Source organism: Halictus rubicundus, chromosome 11 (genome assembly GCF_050948215.1).
Source record: "Halictus rubicundus isolate RS-2024b chromosome 11, iyHalRubi1_principal, whole genome shotgun sequence".
In the NCBI taxonomy this organism is placed as follows: domain Eukaryota; kingdom Metazoa; phylum Arthropoda; class Insecta; order Hymenoptera; family Halictidae; genus Halictus; species Halictus rubicundus.
The window spans coordinates 16,142,300-16,164,433 of record NC_135159.1 but is presented as its reverse complement, the minus strand read 5'-3'; the positions used below and the strand labels follow the sequence as shown (position 1 = coordinate 16,164,433).

The 22,134-nt window shown below is 51.0% G+C and overlaps 2 protein-coding genes across 3 annotated transcripts in view; one reads left to right on the top strand and one right to left on the bottom strand.

Moving 5' to 3' along the window:
* Rim2 (replication in mitochondria 2) overlaps positions 1 to 10,990 on the bottom strand; it is a 45,672-nt gene extending 34,682 nt beyond the window's left edge. The window contains exon 1 of the mRNA XM_076797203.1: positions 10,970 to 10,990. The gene's annotated coding sequence lies outside the window, so the exon portion shown is untranslated. The remainder of the gene's footprint in view (positions 1 to 10,969) is intronic.
* Positions 539 to 21,932, top strand: Ptr (patched domain-containing protein). 2 transcript variants are annotated; one of them, XM_076797195.1, is made up of 9 exons: positions 539 to 718; positions 14,080 to 14,356; positions 14,880 to 15,090; positions 15,246 to 15,431; positions 15,586 to 15,929; positions 16,955 to 17,155; positions 17,238 to 17,369; positions 18,645 to 18,958; positions 19,067 to 21,932. In XM_076797195.1, exons 2-9 carry the CDS (start codon positions 14,080 to 14,082, stop codon positions 20,714 to 20,716), a joined length of 3,315 nt encoding a protein of 1,104 aa, XP_076653310.1. In that variant the 5' UTR covers positions 539 to 718; the 3' UTR covers positions 20,717 to 21,932. The 2 variants fall into 2 exon arrangements, with proteins under 2 accessions (XP_076653310.1, XP_076653309.1); XM_076797194.1 differs by lacking the exon at positions 539 to 718 and adding an exon at positions 4,422 to 4,715.
* Positions 21,933 to 22,134: the final 202 nt, after the last annotated feature.

Genomic DNA, 22,134 nt, shown 5'->3' with positions numbered 1-22,134 from the left:
ATCATTGATTGCTCGTTCGTAGGATGTTGTTCGTACCTCCATTACCTTTTAGTTTGGACTTTTTACACGAACGGTTGTTTTAAAGTTTACACGAGGATCCCGTTATTGGGCGCCAGTTGTATCAACGATGGTAAAAAGTACTGCTCCAAGGATAGGGTATATCATCGTAATGAGCGTTTACGAATATGTAGATACGCGCATACATAGATATATGTACGTACACATACGTGTGTGTGGAGACCCGTCGGACTGTGCACTGTGCACGGAAGCACCGGAGCACTGTGTTTACATTGCATTGGTCGGGTGAATGCGTTTGTTAAACGCAGTTGTCTGCTCTGCTGTTAACGGGGGTAAAAGTAGGTGACCAAGGAGCGCAGGCGCCGCCGTATCTATTTCCGATTTCGGGCATGCCTGTGAATCTTGTCTTAACCATCTACGCCATTCCTCGCCGCAGCGCGGCGCGTCGCGGCGTTCCGATTTCACCGATGCTCGAGCTCGAGGCATCGCGTATCTTACAAAGTTGCAAATCCGTGATGCTTTCAGGGTTCGACGCGTCCGAGCGGAGACCGCTTTGGCATTGAAACAGCCGGGATCATGAACGAAGCGTAAACATGTACATATACGTTAAACGACGGACACGATCGTGGAGGCGGCGCAGCGGTCAGTGTAGCGGCGAATGTCGCCGGCTTCTTCGGGTCGAAGATCCAGCTAGAGAGAGGTTGGCAGAGCCTCGCGGGGGCGTTGAATTGGCAATCAGTCGGCAGACGACGTAGACGCGCCCGATTACAGTTCCACGAGCTCGAGGTACGCGTAACTCGAGCTAACTGGCCTGATACGAGAGCCCGTAGTCGAGACTAACCGTAGTCAACTACGGACAATCTAGCCATCAACCTTAAACGGAATATATTTACGGTTAGATACGCGCTCTACAGCTACGGTACGTTCCTCCCTCGCGTGGCGAATACGACCGTACGCGTGTGTGCGCGAGTGTGCACGTGCATACGCGTACCGGCCTCCTGGTGGAGCAAACGGATGACGTCAACATCCGTTTGATCGCTTGGTACGTACGTTGCCGGCGAAAAAGAAAAATGAGCCAGGAGAAGAGAGAGCGAGAGAGAGAGAGAGAGAGGGAGAGAGGAGAAAACAAAATAGTTTTAGCATTCCTGATACCTTCCCGTTCCTATGATACACAGACTCGAGGAAAAGCGGTTCCGGATCCGAATCGGCTGGACGTACTCCGAGATATCGGCCCTTCTCCGCGCAAAGCGAATTCGATGGACTCGCACGGCTATTTGAATTTGTTTCATCGAAACGAAACGCTTCGAAATCGTGCTACCGTATGTACAAGTCTCGTCGAACACTTACGTCAGAGAAAATACATATGTATATACGTGCGACACAACACGGATAAGAGGTAGACGAATCGGATACGTCGCGCGTTCGAAAGTGAGAGGGAAAACTTACCGAACGGAAAAGCGGATAGAGTATAGAGTACGTACGTATACGTAGAGCGTGGAGATCGATCGAGGTCTAGGATGATCGAAAAACTGGTTCGACTGGAAAAAAAGAAAAAAAAAGAAAAGAAAACAGTTTGCTCGGTAGGTATTCTTTTGGTCGGGCATCTCTGGGCTTGGTAGTTGGCCGGCATAGAAATGACACGAGAATCCTGACGACAACGAGATCGGAAATCGTAGCACGGCAGCGCGAGAAGCGTCGTCGATCGCGGGGATAAAGTTGACTAGTTTGTTGATTTCGGCACGCTTTGATCGCGGAGCAGACATCTTCTCGCGCTACGACACCGTCTCGGCGGTGATCGTCGTTGATCTTGCAGCCTTGGCAAGATCATTGCCACCGTTGTCGCGATCGAGGATCGGCGTTTAACGGCGTTCCACTTGCGACATTGCTCGCTTACGCGGTCACGTTTGTTTGCGCAGCGTTGGTAAATCGGTCGGTCAAGGATCGAAACGGTTCGTCGCGATTATCGGTCTGCTCGATCTTCCGATCTCGATGCACCGGCCAATCGGTGTACGAATGCGTCGCGTCGGTGCGTGTAGTCGATCGGCGCGCACGAAACATTTCCCACCGTACTCGTCGAGTTTCGTCGTTCTCAGTTTCTCGTGGGTTCGTCGAGAAAGTCGCGAGTATTCGCGGGTATTAGCGTGACTCGAACGCGAGTCGCGATGCACGATTCACGATTCACGATGCACGAGGAAAATCATTGTAGCCGGCAGGGAGAGAAAGTTGCGGTTTCGACGTCTCGCGAGTCCGCGGGTTCGACGCATTCGTGCTCGGGGATTTCTAATCGATTTCATAATACTTTATTTTGTCTCGCCTCGTCTCGATAGCGCTCCGCGATATCTCATCGATCGAGATCCCTGTCGATCGAACGCGATCCAACACGATTCACCACCCGGCAGGAATCGAAACGAACGATATGCAGGGGCCGGGATCTGGATCGTAAATTCTAACCAGCGGACACCGACTTTTACCCGAATCGGCGAGACTTGACCGGAGAATGAGAGGAAATCAGAGTAAATTGTCTCCTCCGAGAGAGATGTGGTTGGGACGAGAGGCAGATTCCAAATTGTTCGTCGTATTGATCAAAGGACCGTGAGCCGTCAGCCGTGAACCGTGAACCGTGAACCGTGAACCGTGAATCGTGAATCGCGAAGGGTCGCATATTTTCGTTCGCAACTCCTCCCCACATCCATTCTTCGGAACCGTGAAAATCAACGGTTGAGTTTTCAACCGGGATTCCGACCGGGAGGTCTCCGTTCGTCGAGCGCATGTGCGGCTACCTGCTCGGTTAGACCCTAGCGTAGGAAACTAGGAGAACGCGTCGATTCGTCCGATCGATATTATCTCGAGCACCTGCTGCTGGTTTCCCGGAATTTGGAATTCGGAATTCGGCACCCGGAATCCGGAATCTTTTCATCGTTAATGTCGTAAAAGGGCGTCCGTTTCCGCTATTATACGCATTTTGAATCCGTCTAGATCCAATACGAATAGATCGATCGTCTCGGCTATGCAAGTGTAACGAGCGTGCATTTGTATTATACGTATGTATGCTACACGCGTGCTCGCGTATTCGAACGGCATGCGGTGCAACGATTCACGGAAAAGGAAGCGAAATAATAACGATTCGCGAATTCACGCGATCTTTGTCGAGCGGAAAGCCGCAATATTGTTGCGAATGGTCTGTGTTCTTTATTGCAGTTTGATCGTCGTCGCGATTCGAAACTCGTGACCTTGGTGATTGCGGTCGCAAAGCCCGCTATTCTTTCGGGCATGGTTTCCTCGCTTTGTTTCGCAGAGAATTACTTTTGTCCTATGTCGCGCCAATTATCCGCCACTCGAAGTCGCGTCGCGTCCTCCAAGAGTCTATTGTAACGACGCGCGTTCGCCGGATCGATCGACACCCGAAGGAACTCGTCGAAAGTCGATTTTTTCCTCCGCGAACGGAAGCCCGAAAATCAACCGATTCTAGATTGTCGACTGTCGTTCATCGCTTATATTTGTGACTTGTAAGTTGTAAGGTGTGCGCTCGCAATTTCACCACGGGTTACGCGCACGTTCGTTACGTAAATTGCAACTCGTCGTATCGGCCGGCGCACGTGGTCCGGTCTTCTCGAGGTCCTTTCGGATCATGTGCTCTGCCCCCACCCCGGAAACCAGAGGTTACGGCCGAATCTCCGATCGAAATATCCGCCCTAAAGCTGATTCGACGCGGAGACGATTCTTTTCGAGTTTCGAGTTTCGAATTTCATAATTCGAATTTCGACGGCAGTCGCGTCGAACGACGACAAACAGTTGCAGTTGATGCGGTCCATGAAAGCGTAGAAAGTCAGCTTACGCGGTTGCTGTGTTGTATGTACGATCGTTCGTAAGCTGGGAAGGAAGTATCAAACTAGATAAGCGCGCAGCAACGTTGATTGCTTCCGTCTACCGCGTGGACGTGGATTGGGATAGACGGTGCGCGCGCGTTACGTCGTTGGGTCCGCTGCGAAATTCCCGGATCGATTGCTCTCCTTCCTAGATGAAGTTTTGCCGACGAGAAATGTTATCGAGTATCGTGCCGATACTATATTCCGATATTCCGATATTCCGATATTCCGATATCGAGCGCAAGGTTGAAATATTTTTTTCGAAAAGTCGGCCAGCTCCGCATCCGGTCGGCAAATTGCGAAAGAAGGTAGATAAGAAAATGAAATTCTCGGCCGAGGAAGACCGGCGGGACCAAAGAAACTGCGTTAAGAGGAGAGAGAGAGTGTGTGTGTGTGTGTCAAAAGAGAGGGAGAAAGAAAGTAAAGACGAGAGGAACGACAGAGAGAGTGGTGGCGAGAGAGGCGCGTGTCCTAGCTCGCAGCTGGCAGCTGGCAGCTCGCAGCTCGCCGCTCGCAACCGAGACCGAGAACGAGAACGAGTACGAGTACGAGAATGAGAGCTCGCGGCTAGCGGCGCGAGTCTCGGCGCTCAGTTCGAATCGAGCATTTCACCGCGCTGCTACTACTCAAACTCGTGGATCCGTTCGCGATATTTTCGTCGGCTGATTGGATCGTCGACGATGACTCGCCGGTGTTTGGAATCGACGAGGCGCGGATGAACATCAGAGACTACCGGGGCTACCGAGAACAACGAGGAAACCTTGTACGGCGCGATCGACTCGCGTGGACAGCTGCTCGGCCGGTTTGAACAAGAAGATTCGACGACACAAGGTTAGAGCTACTCGTCTCGAATAAACGAGTGGTTCCAAATGTAAGGAACGTTTCGCGATATTTGTTTTTCGGGAAAGTGATCCCTCGATCTCGAAAGAAACGCGAGTGCGCGCGAACGTACACGCGATTACAGTTTCTCTAGACGATTTCGATCAAAATTTCACCGTTTATCGTTTGTTTGTTGTTTACTCCTTTGAGACGTATGCAAGAATACTGTGGGAAATTGCGAGAGAATTGTGTTTGTGCGTGCGTGCGTGCGTGCGTGCGTGCGTGCGCGCGCGTGTATATGTACACGTGTATCGAGTGTTGGGTCGTAAATCGTAACTTCGTAACCCGGTTCGTTACACGTTGCACCGATCAACGCTGAAAACCAAGACTCGATACTCGATACTCGATTGTTTTGGGTTACCGGAGACCGAGATCTATCGCGTTGCGAGCTTCCACGCGTCTCGTGGCGTCTTGCGGCGTCTCGTCGCGTCGCGTCGACCGGTTAAAGTTTCACTGGTGCATACTAGGACGACACCATGTATGTTTAAACGTTCGAGTTTTTTGCATATCGATTCGCAACGTCAGGTGTCGAAGAGCTGTTTGGCTTTTCCGTCAAGAGTTTTCGACTCCTCGGTGATTTATTTGGCATACGTTTGCGAGGGGTAATACCAGACGTTTGCCGCGGCGCGTATAGAATATATTATACATACATATATGCATGTACGATAAGACAACACGGAAACGTCACGGATGGTTATCCAATGGTGTTTGGTCCCTCGGAAATTTCGAAACCGAATCGAATCGACCAGTTTTCACATTTCCCATCTTTCGGACGACACGCGACACCACCCAAGCATCTTTGCTAAAACGACTTTTCCGATTTCGAATTTTCAAAGGTAGATTTCGCTACCGAGCAGCGCTTAGTTTTTCCGATTAAAATTCGAAAAACAAAATCGATATTGTTCGAGGATCGAGCCAACCGCGCAACCATCGCGACCGCGTTCCTGCTCCCGTTCTCCAGTTTTATTTCTTTGATTTCTGCACTTTCGATTTCTCGTAGATCGCTTATCGAGTTAGTTTCGCAGTTAGGAACTCGTGCTCGACTCGAATCCTCGACCGTCTCGTACGGCAGTTTTCTATCGCGAACGAGCGTCGGCTTTTGATTTAACGAGTCGACCGGTGTGTTTTCTCTGTGTTCGTTCTGTAGACAATTTAACAAAATTACAGGAAGTTTCTTTATTGTCGCGCACACGAGAGAGAAAGAGAGAGAGAGAGAGAGAGAGAGAGAGGGAGGAGAATCGCTAGGGGACCAACTCAATTTTTCCATGCTACAAACTTCAAAGAAACTCGTCTTTATATTTGCTTAAGGACAAACATTGATTGGTTTATTCAAACTTTCGTAACGTTGTAACAACACACAAGTTCAACGACATTCGTTTATCCGGATCGCGTTCAGGAGAAAGGAGCGTACATATTCGCGCGTGGAGACTACTCGACGTTCTTAAGTTTCTGGTCAATTGGGGATGTCGTTGACTACGCACGATTCTTCGCAGTGTTTCGGGACCTCTGCCCGTGTGTCTCGTCAACATCAAATAAACGATCGTACCGCGTCGTAGCAGAAAGCGTTCAGTCGAGACATTCATATACGAAAGTCGAAGGAATTTTAGCTATTTTTAAAAAGCGTTACGGGCCACTTTCTCTAAAAAGAATTCGACGAATTCTACGAAAATGGCACGATCCTTTCTTCCGGATTATCCAAAGACTTGCGCGTGTTCTATGTATTTTATCAACCGGTTTCAACGAGGACCGTAATTGCTGGCGTGACGATGGCAGACCAATTCGTCGGGTGTGGACAATCGAAGAAGACGCGGGCGCGGGCGCGCGCGCGCGCTCGCCCGGTTCGGCTCGGCTCGGCTCGGCACACCGGTTGACGTTGATGCGCCGACAGTATTATTCGTTGTCATTACTTTTAATGCTCTCGATTGTTCTTGTTGTCGTCGAGAAGGTATGCTGTACATTGTATACCGTGTGTATGTCATTGAATGCGCGTCGTCGGTCGGTCAATCAACCACCGAGCCAAGCTGAATCGAACCGAGAGACGAGCCGATGTTGGTACCCTCTCGGAACAAGACCGTCCCCGTAACAAACTGTTGACCTCGGTGCAGAGGGGAATTACGAGGGGATAACTCGTTATCGACGGATCCACCGTTCAAGGGGATATCTTCCATTCTATTTTTAACGTTTTTTTTTCCTCCGCTCGCGATCGCCGCCGACTACGGCTCGGTTCGCTTCGCTTCTCTTCGCATGGTTTCCCGATCAGAGAAACCGCGGTGATTCTAGCATCGGTCTTCCCGATGATCGACACGTACATATACATATACCTACGTAGTATAGTTTCGTTCGAAATGACCGCATCCGCCGCGCAACGCGACGCGACGCGTCGAGCACAACGTGTACTTTTCGCGAACAGGTGTCCCTCGCGCGAACTCGCTGCTCCCTCTCTCCCTATTTCTTTCCCTTTTTCTCTTAGACGCGAGTTTGCGCGAGCGCGCGCGCGTGCACGTTGTTCGGGCCAACAGATTAAAGAGCAATCGCCTCCAGTAGCTATTACGAGTAATTAATCGTGATCGATCCAACAGATTCGATGGCCGTTGATTCAAAGTAAAATCGACCAGCGGCTTTCGCAACGAAGCACGCCGATAGAACCATCGATTCCATCGTAGGTTTAAAAAGACACCGTAAAAACTATTAACGCTGATTGTCGCATCAGTTTCACCGGCGCTCGTTAATTCCAGCCAACGACCAAAATCATTGGAAAGTCGTCGTAATATCGTTCTTGGAAATGCGAACAACTCCGCGACGTACAAACTGGCCGAGGAATAACGATTCGCGCGAAAGAGGAAACTGATCGTTGCTTCGTTACAAAGTGAAAAACATCCGCAAACTGCCGACCTACGGATAATTTCGACTTACGCGCCTCGATACGTATCGTGTCTCGACGAGTGGTTGCTCGCAATCGCGCGTTTTGCGTTCCTCGCACGTTCGTTCGTGGCCCGAGGAACGTGACGGGAAACGCGAATGAAACGCGAATGAAACGCGCATGAAACACGCACGGGACACCGCGCGGATCAACAATTTTCACCGTGCAATCGATTAATCGCGCGTGTCTAGGTAAGCCTAGATCACCGGTGGCGATTCGAACAGTAATTGTCTAAAAATCAGATTTCCCGATGACCGCCGGTCACCTCGAAGATTCCCGAAAAATACGCGTGCTATTGTCGGCTAGCTACCGGTAGGCAAGACGATGGACGAATTTTGATAATATCGGTCAAGACCGGTGATCCGAAAACGATCCAAGAGGCATATTGCTAAACCGGTCACGTTGCTCGATTCGCAGTGACGTCAAGAGAAGCTGAAACAATGATCCGCGTAAGCGATTACGATCGCAGCGGAAAAATGACGTGTTCCGCGTCGCGTCGGACCCCTGTCGTCGAGTCATTTTCGTTTGCCGCCACTTGGTACCGTAGCGGGTACGGGTACGGGTACGGGTACGGGTACGGCTACGGGACATTGCTGAGAAACGGTCATGTCGCCGTGAACTCGCCTTTCTCGTCGTTCGTCGCTCATCGTCCGTCTTCTGGTCTTGTTCGCGATATAAAATGGATCGGGACTGATCAAGGAGAAAATACGAGTCTTGGAAGATCGGGAATCGATTCGCATCCAGAGTTGGACTTTGATCTTTGATTCTCCGATTCGGACGTGTCGTCGACGAGACGTTCGAGATCCACTAGAGGTGTTGGTTCCAACAGCAATCGACGAATCCGTTTTCTTGGGCAAATTTACCGATTCCAGTCGCCTAAACCGTCGCGCGTCGGAGAAACTCTAGAGAAGAGACTGCGTTCGCGATTCGAATAGATTGGTTCTCGCCGGTGTTCTGGAGTGCTGTAACAGCGCGCGTACCAGAATTTCTAACGAACGAACGAACAAATTACGTGCAACGAACATTCTCTTACGACGAAAATCAGTTCACCGAATCGTGATTCGCTCGAAACGTTTGCAACGCGTTAAACTCTATCGAAACGTTACGGCGAAACGATCGCATCGTTCGCGATGCGGATCCTCCATAAATCTCTGGAAAATGTTGCTTTTTATTTATTGACGCGCTTTCACTTTGACTCGCAGCTTGCGCAACAACGGTCGACATAACTATTATTCAATTATCGTTACGCCGCCGACGCGGTTACGCGACCACGGTTTTTCACGAACAAATCCACAGATGCTTCGATCGACTAAACGTTCGTTCGTTTTCCTTGGGTTCGAAACGAAGAGAAAAGTGCGATTTTGCGGAGGAAACGATATGTGAAAAAGATGATTATTGCGGTCGCGGTCGCGTCATTAATTATTACGACTTGTCGTTTATCGTCGACCGTTGCTACGATAACGACCGTACCACCGTCCATGGATCGCCGATGGAGAAGAACGCGACGCGTCGTTGTTTCGCGCGACCTCGAGGACAGACAGCTTGCATTGCACACCAAGCAAGATAGACAACGCGCGTAACCGATCGAACAGATCCGACAGAAATGATGCATTTGCGTGCCCTTTTTTCCCTTGGATCTATCCTTGCCCGGTTCTGGCAAGGATTCTTGCAACATCCAACGGGTCGGGTACACGGTGGAAAAATCGGAACGAGGCTGTCGCGTGACAGTTGTTTTCTGAAAACAACGAGCGTCGAGCGAGACGCGAGCGCAACAACGATCGAAGAAAAAAAGAGACTGGAAACCGAAACTGTGGATCAACGCGTGATTTGCAAGGTGTGTTTTAAGATCGCGGAAACAACCGACAAAACGACGGTCGTTTACAGCTTACCGACGATCGTTCCGTGGCCATTGGGGCAAAGCAGACGCGACGCGACGCGACGCGACGCGAGCGGGAAAGTTGCGCCGCTTCCTCGAAATGCAAACTATAACGCATCGAGAATCGAAAACGTTTCGAAGCGTGCAATTACGCTCAAGAAGAAAGGATACGATTTCTTGCGGCTCCGCTCGCCCCGGGAAAACGAGGGAAGCTTATGTAAATGGTAAATGGTAAATGGTAAATGGTAAACGGTTCGCCGGTCTGTCGATTCAGCTCGGACTCGGCTCCGTTTTTGTCGGAGCCTCGCGGAGAAACGTCGTTCGCGGAATGAATTTTGCGAGAAGCCGATAAGGAAATCGACGGGGAATCGTGATTTTTACTTTTTACGGTGCTTTGGTTTCGAATCTCGAGACTGCCGTAACTGTCGCTCCTAACCGTGATAATTTCCTCAACCAACCCGCGCAACGTGAAACGTTTTTCATTTCCATTTGAAATGAAAAACTATGGGTGGTATTTACGACACTCGTAAACGTAACGATTTCGTTCGAGCAGCGACGTCGTTCTAGCAACGACGTTCCAGCAACGTTGTAGCGCGGTTCGAGCAACGTTCGAGGCGCACGCACACCGGATACCAATTTCCCCTTTTCTTCGATTTTGAAAGAGACACGTGCAGCCGCGTATCGATGCTCTTTCGTCACTCGTCCGTCGACAAAATTGCGTTCCGAGTGCGTGGAAACGATTAGGCAACGACCGAGCGTGGCTTGGCTTGGCTTGGCGGGGCCGCGCTTACTTTCGTTTCACTTGTAAGGTCGATAGAAGCGCGCTCCGCGCTGACACAACCTGAAATCGTGTCGAGACTTTCGCGGTCGATTGTCGAATTTTCAAATTTTCACGATTGCTGGACGAGAACGGGATGTTGCCGAGTGTGCTTGCAAACCCACCCGATTATTCTATGGAACGGAATTGGCCGACCGCGGCGCGAAATCGTGTCTCGAAACAGGTGGAACGATACTATGTATGTTCGGCCGAGAGCCTCGAGAGGACAAATCGCCCCGTTCACGTGGCGTGGTTCCTCTCTCGATCGAGACGGGCTGCGTTTGAACAGGGTTCGGAAACGATAACGTTGGACGGTCGGTGGTTTCGTAATGGAACGCACCGCGCGCGGCGCCGTTTTCCTTGGTATCCCGATCGCTGGAAAAATGCTAAACTGTACAAATCTTGGAACGCGACAAACAACCTTCCATCAGATTTTTTCTCGACTTTTTATTCCTCTCGAATACGCAATTCTCGCCTGCCTCGTCTCGCTCCACCTCGCCGACATTTCAAAGTTTTCCTCATTTATGTAGGTTTTATTCGTACCGCTGATCCGACGACACAAACGAGTCGAATTGGATCGGTTCGAATCGGACCGATACGAAACGAAACGAAACGAAACGAAACATCCTTCGTTCCTTCGTTTGTAATCCGACCAGCAATATTTTCCAGCGGATAGGTGGCACGAGGACGAACGTATGATTTTACTTTACGCTCGAATCGCGTAAGCGATCGCGAGCGTGTCGGTGTGAAAGCATGCCGTGCCGTGACCGTGCGCCGGGAATTTCCCATTTTATTATTTATAAGCGGTACTTTCGTTGTTGGCGGTCGCGTGCCTCTTTGGTGGCGATCCAAAGAGGCACACATGTAGGTAATTGTTCGTCTTTGTTCTCACGAGAGGAGAAATTCGTACGTAGCATCGCGTCGTCGACGTCGTCGTCATCATCGTCCTCCTCCTTCTCGAGAAACGCATATAATTTTGGCCCAGGACTCGAGATGCGAGATCGGAAGGTCGCGATTCTTCTCGTCCGCCGTGACACGCGACACGAGAACAGCAAAGCTCTGCAAGCTCCGATGCAAGCCTCGCTCCTTGAACATTTCGGTAATCGAGGAAGAAAGAGAGGCATCGATTTGTGCTTGGCGGCCGACACGACGCGACGCGACGCGACGCGACGCGACGGATTTCGGGGACAAGGACCGCGTCGAGTGAAATTAACCAGTTGATATTCTCAGCGACGTTCACGGTCGGCCGCGTGACCGGAATCGCCGAGCCTGTCTTGTCATCGTTTCTCGGCCCGTTTCGATCATTATTTGGTTCATGGATAGGTCTATGCAAAGTCCCGCTTTCAAGGTTTCTTTCTCGAGGATATTTCGAATAACGGTGGAGCAGGATAAACACCAAACAATATCGATTTTGCCCGAATCGCATAACCGGTGAGATTCTTGCTGATACGACGCAAGTTTACGGTATTGCGTAGTTCCTAGGTTTAATTGCCTAAGCTGGATACGTTGGAACGATTACTCGAGCTTGTTACGATTTCGCACGACCGCGAACAAAAGACGAACAAAAGAGCGAACAAAAGGCGAACAAGAGGCTCCGTCGATCCTGTTACGTGGTCGTTATCCAATCGTCGAGATCGAACAAGGCGCGCGAGCTGGCGAGCGCTTCTGTTACCCAATGGCTGGTTACTTTCTCCGGGATGGAGAAAGATCTCGGTGACGTCTGCGACGAGTTGGCCTCTGAACCAACCGGTAGTGTATCGTACGAGGCGCGCGGTACACGGAACGCGGTACGCAGAACGCGTGCGGAGAACCATCACGGAATCGAGTGCAAGCGGTTTTAGAAAGTCGTTCGCGATCGAATCCTCGTCCAGACCCAATCGTCTTCTGTGTTCTCGGGCTTTCGGAGTTTCCGGCAAATCCGGAATTTCGGAATGTAAAGAGATCAGACGTTATCGTCTAAAATAGACGCCTGCGATTGCGCTTACACCGTACACAGAGTGCTCGTCGGGTGGTCTTGGATTCGATCTTGCTAAAGACTAAAAACCTGAAATACTAAAGCCCAACACAGATCCCTTCCGGAACGTTCGAGTATCCTGGATGCGGGCGTTACGATCTCGAGAGAGAGGTTGTTCCTTTGTCGGGAAAGGATGAATGGAGACAGGACGTATGTAGTTTAATTCTTCGGTGGCAGCTGCTCCTTCGGCGGGTGGTCATTCGATCCCTCGTATCTCTGGTTCGAGCCGATCCTTGTCCATGTTGGAACGCTTCCGAAGCGACCGCTCAGATTCTCTTCGAGTCTCGGACCGTGCGGGTTCTCTCCGCCTCGTGGAAGAAGGATAATTTCGTAAACAGTGCCTAGGCGATGACGAATATTCTCTGCGGAAGTAGGTTCGAGTCTCTCGCAATCACGCAATCTCGCAATCTCGTAATCTCGCAATCTCGTAATCTCGTTCCGAATTAACAATCGGCGATGATCTTGTCGCGGTGTCGCGCCGCGCCGCTATGCTCGACGCATGCCCATTGTTACGTCCTGATTCGGGTCAAGTCCGACCGCTCTGTTTTCTTTTGCGCGCGTCTTCGATGACGCTCGTTCAAATTGTTTCGTCCCCAACTCCCGTTCGATCGACTCGATCGGTTACGGTTACGACTACGGCTACGGCTACTCGCCAGTGCGAAACCCCCAACTTTCGTTTCACCGGTGCTCAGGCTGGGATTTAACCGGATCGATTCTTTCGGAAGAAAGACGATGGCACGACGATGACGGGTACACGCGATTCCCGCCGCCGCAGACGCAAACGATCCACCGTGCTCCGGTTATTTGAGAACAGCGAGGATGGACGGATGTCTACGTGATTAAACTAATTGCGAGCGTGCCGTTTGACGAGCAACGCGCGTAAGTCGTCGGGAGTTTGTGTCATTCGCCGCGGACACAATACTGTCTCCGTTCCTTCCGTCTTTCATTTGGCCTGTCGCTGTCGCGTGATCTTATGAATTTCTCAGAATATCCGTAGAACCTCTCTCTCTCTCTCTCTCTCTCTCTCTCTCTCTCTCTCTCTCTCTCTCTCTCTCTCTCTCTCGTATCACCGACTCAGGACCGTTGGTCTCTCACGTCGTACAAGTAAGAGGGTCGTACCTATACATGCATACGCGTTTGTAGTACAATCCGCGGTATCTCTGCTTCGAAGAAATACGTATATTGACCAAGCGTACGCGCGGCACAAGAGGGTCGGTCTGGCTTTCTACGTCCTAACCGTTTTTCTCTTGGTCCCAGTCGAGGCGAGGCTAGGCTAGCTTTTCAATCTCTTTGTCTCGCACCTGTAATTTCCTAGATCGTAAAAATAAGAATGGGAAAGGATGAGAGAGAGAGAGAGAGAGAGAGGGAGGGGGGGGGAGGGAGAGTATACTACCAGGCAGGCTCGTCGACGCAAAAGTAATCGCTTTAAACGTAACGTCGGTTACAGCCTTTTAATTCGTGATTGCGACACCGCTACAAATGCTGCTAGAAAAAGCGCCGGCAGAAAAAAACGCTGCTAGAAAAAGAAAATGCCGCAACAAACGACGGGGATTATTCGATTCGACGATCACGCGACTTCGAGGCTTCGAGGCGATCCGGTTCGGATTTGTTGGAACTGCGTTTGCAACTGCGATCCGTTTCCTAGCCCTTGGAAGCAGTAGTTCACCTTTGACTTTGACTTTTTCGCAGATGTGGAAGAATTTTACCTGCGTGGACGAGTTCCTGAACCGAACGTTCCACAAGTTGGGCTTCGTGGTGGGTCAGCATCCCGGCTACTTCGTGGTGATCCCGGTCCTCGTAGCTTTCATTTGCTTCACCGGCTACCAGAGGATCCACTACGAGATCGATCCAGAGTATCTGTTTTCACCGACGAACGGGCCGAGCAAAATGGAACGAGCGATCGTCGAGCAGTACTTCAAGGTCAATTACAGTCATCGATTCAACCTGGGTCGCATCACCAGGCCAGGTGGGTCTTTCGGAACGACGAACGACAAGCTCTGGAGGATTCGCGTCGGACTTTCGAGCAGCTTGCTCGAATTGCTAGGTGGCCGCCCCTCCGGTGGCCTCGCGCGGTCTCTGGGTAATCGTGTCGAGTACAATTTCGTCGACGATCGCGCGCGCGCTATGTACGCTCTTCCCGCGTTCTTGCTACATAGTTTGAATCGAACGATGCTCGATGCAAACTTCCTTGAACAGCCTTGTTCGAGCTTGCTTGTAACCCGATTCGATCTTACCGACCTTACCCGACCCACTCGTTATCGCGATCGGAATTACCTCGGGCCGAGATGAATGTTTACGTAAGCGACGCGCGACTCTCTTCGAACTTCAACTTCGAGGAGAAAGTAAGCACATGGCCTCGCTTCCTCGTTTCGATAGTTTCGAGCAGTTTGCCGGCTTTTGTGTAATTTCACCGAGGAGTCGAGGATTCGTATCTCGATGGTTTTCTCGATCGTTTATGGGTGATCGAGCCTCGCACGCCACTTTTGCAGGTCGTTTCGGACACGTGATCATCACCTCGAAGGACGGAACGAACAATCTGCTGAGGACAGCGGTGTTCGACGAACTGATGCAACTGGACAACATCGTCAGAAGCGCTCGGGCGACCTACGAGGGCGAAGAGTTCACCTACGAGCAGATCTGCGCCAGATGGCTGGACGAATGTTTCACCAACGACATTCTGAATCTTCGCCATATCATGGAGTAAGTATATCGTATCGAGCCGGTGAGATTTCTCGACGAGAATTTCTTCGAAATCGAGTTCTCGAGTTCGGCGGGTTCGGTCTCGTTCGATGCCGTAATCTCGAGGATAGGTACATATTGGTATTCCCTCGTAAGTAGACGGTAGCATTTTCCAGAGACGTGGAGAAGAGGGAGCTGAACCTGACGTTCCCGGTGATGCTGAATCCGGTCACCTGGGACATCCACCTGTTACCCGTTTACTTTGGCGGTAGCGTGATAAACGAGGATCGAGTGATAGAGTCTGTGCCGTCGTTGCAACTGGCGTACTTCCTAACGGCTGACAACGCTCGTCAAGATGCCATGTAAGTTGATGCACCGAATCTACCGTCCACTGTGTACAATCTCCGAAGAATTCTCTGTCGGTACGGGCACAGAACTTGAACTGTCAACTTTGGCATAGACATTCATTACGAATAACCGTTAAAAGAATTTGGTTGGTTCTTGTTCCGCTTACAGCGGAGCAGCTTGGGAAGAAGCGTTCCTCGACGCCGTGAAAAATGTGGAGGAGAGCGGCGTGTTCCAGCACATCGCTACCGCGAGATTCGCCTCCAGAACCCTGGAACTGGAACTCGAGGAGAACACGAAAACGATCGTGCCTTATTTCTTCAGCACGTTTGTACTGATGGCCCTGTTTTCCGTGGTGACCTGCATGATGACCGATTGGGTACGCAGCAAACCATGGTTGGGACTTTTGGGAAACGTGTCGGCTGCGATGGCCACGGTAGCCGCATTCGGCCTCTGCATCTACCTAGGAGTGGATTTCATCGGCCTGAACTTGGCTGCGCCTTTCCTCATGATCGGTGAGTGCGAAGGAAAAACCGTGAGTAACATACGTCTATAGTCTATAGTCTATAGTCTATAGTCTATAGTCTAGACTAGACGAACCGATTGTCCGAACGTCCAACGAGGCATCGACGAGCAAAAGTTTCAACGACGCGAATGTCAATCGAAAACGAACCGAGGCAAAATAATCGAGGAGGGATTTCGCAACGGTACGATCGGATGTAGCCGGCCGCGCAATCATTATCGATAACGAAGCGACTTTGGTCGACGGCGTGTTCAAGCAACCGTGACCAAAGAGAAAAGCACGGAGACTTCCGCTTTTCACGTAAATCACCGTCCGGTTGTTGATGGTTCCGCGTGTAACTCTCGGCTGCGATCAAGTCGAACGGAGGCCTGGATAATGGATAAGGTTGCAAAAATCGTTTCGTCAGCGAGCAGCGGGTTACATCGCGATCCAAGATTACGGTCGATAATCGAACGATTAGTCAGAAAATCTGTAGCGCGCACGTGTTTCGCACGTACGATACTCGACGCTGTTGGAACGTAGATTCCTTTGAAATGGAACGTTTTGCGTTTTGCGTTTTGCGACCCGATCGTTCCCGATCGCTCCCGATTCGACGAAATTCGAGGCCTTGCTCGAAATTGAATAAACGACGCCCGACGTTTATTAGCCGCTATAAATCGTCGTCAAAATGTAAACGGTCGCGACCGGGTGAATCACCAGACGACCAACCATTCTGATTCATTGCGTGCGAACGCGCGTACCTCGTTTAATTATCTTACCAAATTGTCCCTGTATATCCTGTCGCGGACACTCGCGAGCATAGATTCGCTTAGCCGCGAACAACGACGCGCAGAAACTTGGTCCGTTTTTGTAAAAGGCAGAGAGTTGACGGCAACCCGATGTACACCGGTACATTTCTGTTTACGGGGAAATCAACCGCCAGGCTAGGCTAGGCTAGGCTAGGCTACGACCCGAAATCCCTGTGCGGGGATCAAGAAAATGCACGTGTAATCGAAAGCTGGCTTACGGTGTCTACAGGAATCGGAATCGACGACACGTTCGTGATGTTGGCGGCTTGGAGACGAACCAGTATAACGAAACCGGTACCCGAAAGAATGGCCGCGACTCTCAGCGAGGCAGCTGTATCGATAACGATCACGTCTCTGACCGACATGATATCGTTCTTCATCGGGATATTATCGCCTTTCCCTTCGGTGCAGATCTTTTGCATCTACTCCGGTGAGTCTCGAAATCGAAAGTTTCCAGAGTCCGCGAATCGAAACTAGAACCCCGACCAAGCAGCGTGTTCTGCCTGTTTCAGGATTCGCTGTGGTCTTCACGTTCGTTTTCCATTTGACCTTCTTCACCGGATGCGTGGCTATCAGCGGCTACTGCGAGCAGAGGAACCTCCACAGCCTGGTATGCTGCAAGGTGCAGCCTCTCTCCAAGTCTTGTAAGTTTTTCTCCCGTATTTTATTCGTCGGACCGTTTGCAGAGAGAAGCGTTCGGTTCGCAGTCGAGACGAAAGAAAGCAATGGAAAGGGAACCGGAGCAAGTAGAGCGGAACACTTTAGAGAAGCGAGTCGCAAATAATTAATTAGCGTATCTTCTTTGCGAGGGGAGAGACGTTGCAAGTATGTACATATGGTATCGGTATCGTTATCGTTATCATTATCGTCACCTTCGCCGTCACCGTCACCGTCACCGTCACCGTCACCGTCACCGTCACCGTTACCGATCGAGCGTAGCCCCGCGGGATTCATCCCGCAATTGGCCGCACGAATGCACGAAAGCATGAAAGCACGAAGAAGAAACGTCGAAGCGGAACTCGGTGCCGATTATACGCGTTCGCCCGTCGTTGTTACGCAATCGTTGTCGAAGAATTTTCATGGTAAAAGCGAGCCACGCGACTCGTTTCGACCGGTGGTTACTACATCCAACGTAACTCGAATGTTCGCGCGCGTTCGCGTGCGCGCACAGACACGCGCGAACGCGCTTCGTATCGTTGAGAATGAAAGGCGAACGTTCAACACTCGCGGGGAAAGAAGACGTTACCCGGAATACTTTCACAAGCCGAGAACGTATCATTCGATGTGTTTTTATTTGAACTTTCATTTATTTTCCTCGACCGGATACTTTACTTTCTATGTTAACGTTAACGCGCCTACGAGAATAAACGTAACAAGGAAACTTTTCGGTCGACTTTTCGGCTGTCGAGTCTCGAACGTTATTCTCTTCGGGGACGACGGCTACGGCTTCGGCTTCGGCTTCGGCTTCGGCTTCGACTACGCGAACGGTTTTCGATGTTAAGGGCCAACGGAGAAAAGATTCGGAATCCCCTCGACTTTCACTGTCATCGGAACGCAGCACTTGCCGCGCTGAATTTCGATTTCGATTTCGATCTCGATCTTGATCTCGAGGAAAGTCTACCATCGCCGACTCGACGGAACGTGTTACGTCACGAAAGCGCGCTCGCGGGCTCACGCGCTCACGCGTCGCGTGTTACGTTTCAGAGTCGTTAATTCGTTAGATCATTGACCGTTGCGTAACCGGTTCGCTGGACTTTCTCCGGCGCGACACCGGTGGACACGGTGTGTCGGCGTTGTCCAAGTTTGTCGTCATTCTCGGCATCTCGAGCTCGAGCAACGATGAACCGTAAACCCGTAAACCCGTAAACCCGTAAACCGTAAACCGCAAACGATAAATCGAGCCAATTCTGAATGTGCAGCGAATCGTTCCTGGCTGTACAAAGCGCTGTGCTCTGGAGGTATTGACCGGGATGACCCGTACAACCCGGTGGATAACCCGGAACACGGTTGCATGAGCTGGTTTCGCGACTATCTGGCTGCCGCGCTCAACTGTCGACCCGTCAAGGTCGTGGTCATTCTGATATTCGCCTGCTACCTAGCCGGTGCCCTCTACGGATTGACCACTCTTCAGGAAGGCTTGGATCGACGAAAGCTCTCGAAAAACGACTCTTACTCGATCGTGTTCTACGACCGACAGGACTACTACTTCAGAGAGTTCCCGTACAGAATACAGGTACGCGCTCGCTCGATACTCGAAACTCGAAACTCGAAACTCGACGCTTCAAAAATTAGCAAACGAACAAACACCAACGCCTCGTGTTCCCGCGTTTTCCTGTTCCAGGTTGTGGTGAGCGGCGAGTACGACTACAGCGATCCGATCGTTCAGCAGCAGATGGAGAACTTGACGAGGTCTCTGGAAGCGAGCAAGTACATCAGCAGCGCGCCGATCTACACGGAAAGCTGGTTGCGGAGCTTTCTCAGTTACACGAAGAACAGCGAGATCGACGTCGGGAACGCGAGCAGCTTCATGCAGACGTTGAAAGAAAGTTGGCTGTTCCCGAAGAGCAGCTTTTCCCTCGACGTCAAGTTCGACGAGACCGACGAGCGAATCGTGGCGAGCAGGTTCATGATACAGGCGGTGAACGTTAGCGGGACCAACCAAGAGAAGGACATGGTGAAGGAGCTTAGACGCATCTGCCGCGAATCGCCGTTGAACGCCAGCGTGTTTCACCCGTATTTCGTCTTTTTCGATCAATTCGAGCTGGTCAAACCCACCAGCATCCAGTGCATGGTGTTCGGCGCGCTGATCATGATGCTGATCAGCTTCATCTTCATACCGAACGTCCTGTGCTGCCTCTGGGTCGCTTTCTGCATCATCTCGATCGAGCTGGGGGTGGCCGGTTACATGTCCCTCTGGGACGTCAACCTGGACAGCATCTCCATGATCAATCTGATCATGTGCATAGGGTTCAGCGTCGACTTTACCGCTCACATCTGTTACGCTTACATGAGCTCCAAGCAGAAAACGCCCGACGACAGGGTCAGAGAGAGCCTGTACAGCCTGGGCCTGCCGATAGTTCAGGGCGCCACCTCCACGATCCTTGGCCTGATCGCGCTCGTCTTGGCCGGCACCTATATCTTTATGGTGTTCTTCAAGATGGTGTTTCTCGTGATTTTCATCGGAGCCATGCACGGCTTGTTTCTCCTACCCGTCCTTTTGTCGCTTTTCGGCCCCACCTCTTGCGAGACGGACGACGACGACGACCACCACCACCACCACCACCACCACGTGGGCGCGAACGCGGATACGAACGCGGATACGAACGCGAACACGAACGCGAACTCGAACGCGGACAAGACCCGTGCGAAACTGCACTGCAGCAACTTGGAGAACCTAGGAAACCTGGTGAACCTGGGAAACCTGGGAAACCTGAGAAACCTGGGAAACCTAGGCTCCAAGCTTCGATTGGCCGAGGGCCAACCCTATGTGATCCCTCACCCGTGTCTCTCGTACTACCACTCCGGGGGGGCTGTCAAGAGTCTTCGGGGCAGCCCGGTGACCAGCAGTCTGGTCGGCTTAGAAGAGAGAGACCCTGGTCTGGGGACCAGCGAGGACAGCAACTCGACCGAGAGCGGATCCTCGCAGAGCAGGAGACGAGAGACCCATCTCGAACAGGAGAGTCAGAGGCGTCACGACGTCTGGAGGAGATCCATAGGAGTCCTCTACGGTGTGTCGCAATTCCAAACGGCTGCGCATCCAACGTCGTCGTCGTCGCCGCCGCCGCCACCACCCGACTACGCCGATGCTGGCGCCCTTCGAGACCTTCGAGCCGATCAGGATCGCCGAGCGGCGCGAACGGTTCCTTTCGTCGAATCCTGTCCCGCTTACGGGCCGGCCGATCACAGGGATCGCAGGGATCACTGGAGATGCAGATCGTATCACAACCTTCATCGCTCGTCCAAGTACCTGACCGATCCTCGTTATCCTTAACGATCCTCTTCGGGACGAGCAAACTTTGCTTTCCAGGCTTCTTTTTCTTGTTCCTAGCGCTGGCACAGTTTCGTTCGGGACAATGTCGTTCGAACGCGCACGGACGGTTTATCGTAGAGCCGAAAGCGAGAACGGAGGCTGACAATGAGATCCCACCTTTCTGCAAACTGTTTCGGACACCCGGACACCCATCGAATCTCGATTGTCGAGAAAATCGAGAACCGAACTGGACGATCGATCGAGATATGTTAGTGTAATCATTTCGAGTGGCTGGAAACCAGCCGGACGCTTGCTTGTCTTTCTTTTTCTTCGTCTTCCTCTTCTACCGTTGCGCGCGAACACGAATCACTCGGCTGACGAAACCGATCGACGTGCCAACCAAGATACAATATGAAATAATATTTTCAGCGATACGCTACTTCGAATCGATTCTCCGAGTCTGTTCGGTGAGTCTGCAGTAAGAAATCGAACTTTTCCTCGTCGATTTTCATTTGATATCATTTCCCCGCAGTCTCCGTAGTCTCCGCACAGTCTCTGCAGTCTCCGCAGTTTCCGCAGTTTCCGCAATCTCTGCAGTCTCCGCTCTCTAGGATATTTAAGTATGTAATTTACCGACGCGAGATCGACGAGCGAGCAAACTGATTCGGTATGCGATCGCAATAGAAACGCGTTCGGCGATCGATCCCTCGGTTCGTCAACCATACTTGTCATTCGTTTCTTTTTTTTTTCTTTCTTTTGTTTTTCTTTTTTAACAAGTTTGTACAAGCAAATTATATTTAAGTCGACGGACGAAACATATATTATGTAGCGTTTAAGGACCGAACGGCGACCTGCTCGACGGATATCGACGGAAAGCAGCATGTCTGCAGCGAGAATGTATATTGCGCATCCATCGTGTACGTACGTATGTTGTATACATTTACCATTACGCGAGTCGCTGTGGATTATCCCTCGAGACGGAAACGAATTCGAATCTGAATCCGAACCAAAGCGTGGATCTAATTGATCGAGAGTTTGTCTTTATACGAATGATCGGACGATCGAAGCGAATGCGTTGCGTACCGCACGCTCGAAATCGAAACCGTTTAGCATGAATGTTTTGCGAGTGAATGTAATGCTACAATGAGAATGACTGGCAGATGCCGCTGGAACAACTGCTGTAAAACGAAATATATTCTGGTATCGACTTTTCAATTTTATCAAAATATTCCTTCGCATAAACATCTCCCTATACATACATATCGACGGATAAAGATACCCGACAACTCGATAAAATACATAGATATTTCACGGGAGGACGATACTGCGAACAAATGATTCTTGCCGATACGTCGTAAGATGCATTGGAAATGCCGGCAAGAATCAAGCAAAACTTACAACCTGATAGACAAACGATACGCCGACAGCCAAGTGGGACA

Coding starts and splice junctions, on each gene's coding strand:
- Ptr (XM_076797195.1), top strand. CDS start 14,080: ATGTGGAAGAATTTTACCTGCGTGGACGAGTTCCTGAACCGAACGTTC. Junction 15,930..16,954: donor TGCGCCTTTCCTCATGATCG/GTGAGTGCGAAG, acceptor CGGTGTCTACAG/GAATCGGAATCGACGACACG. Junction 18,959..19,066: donor AGTTCCCGTACAGAATACAG/GTACGCGCTCGC, acceptor TTCCTGTTCCAG/GTTGTGGTGAGCGGCGAGTA.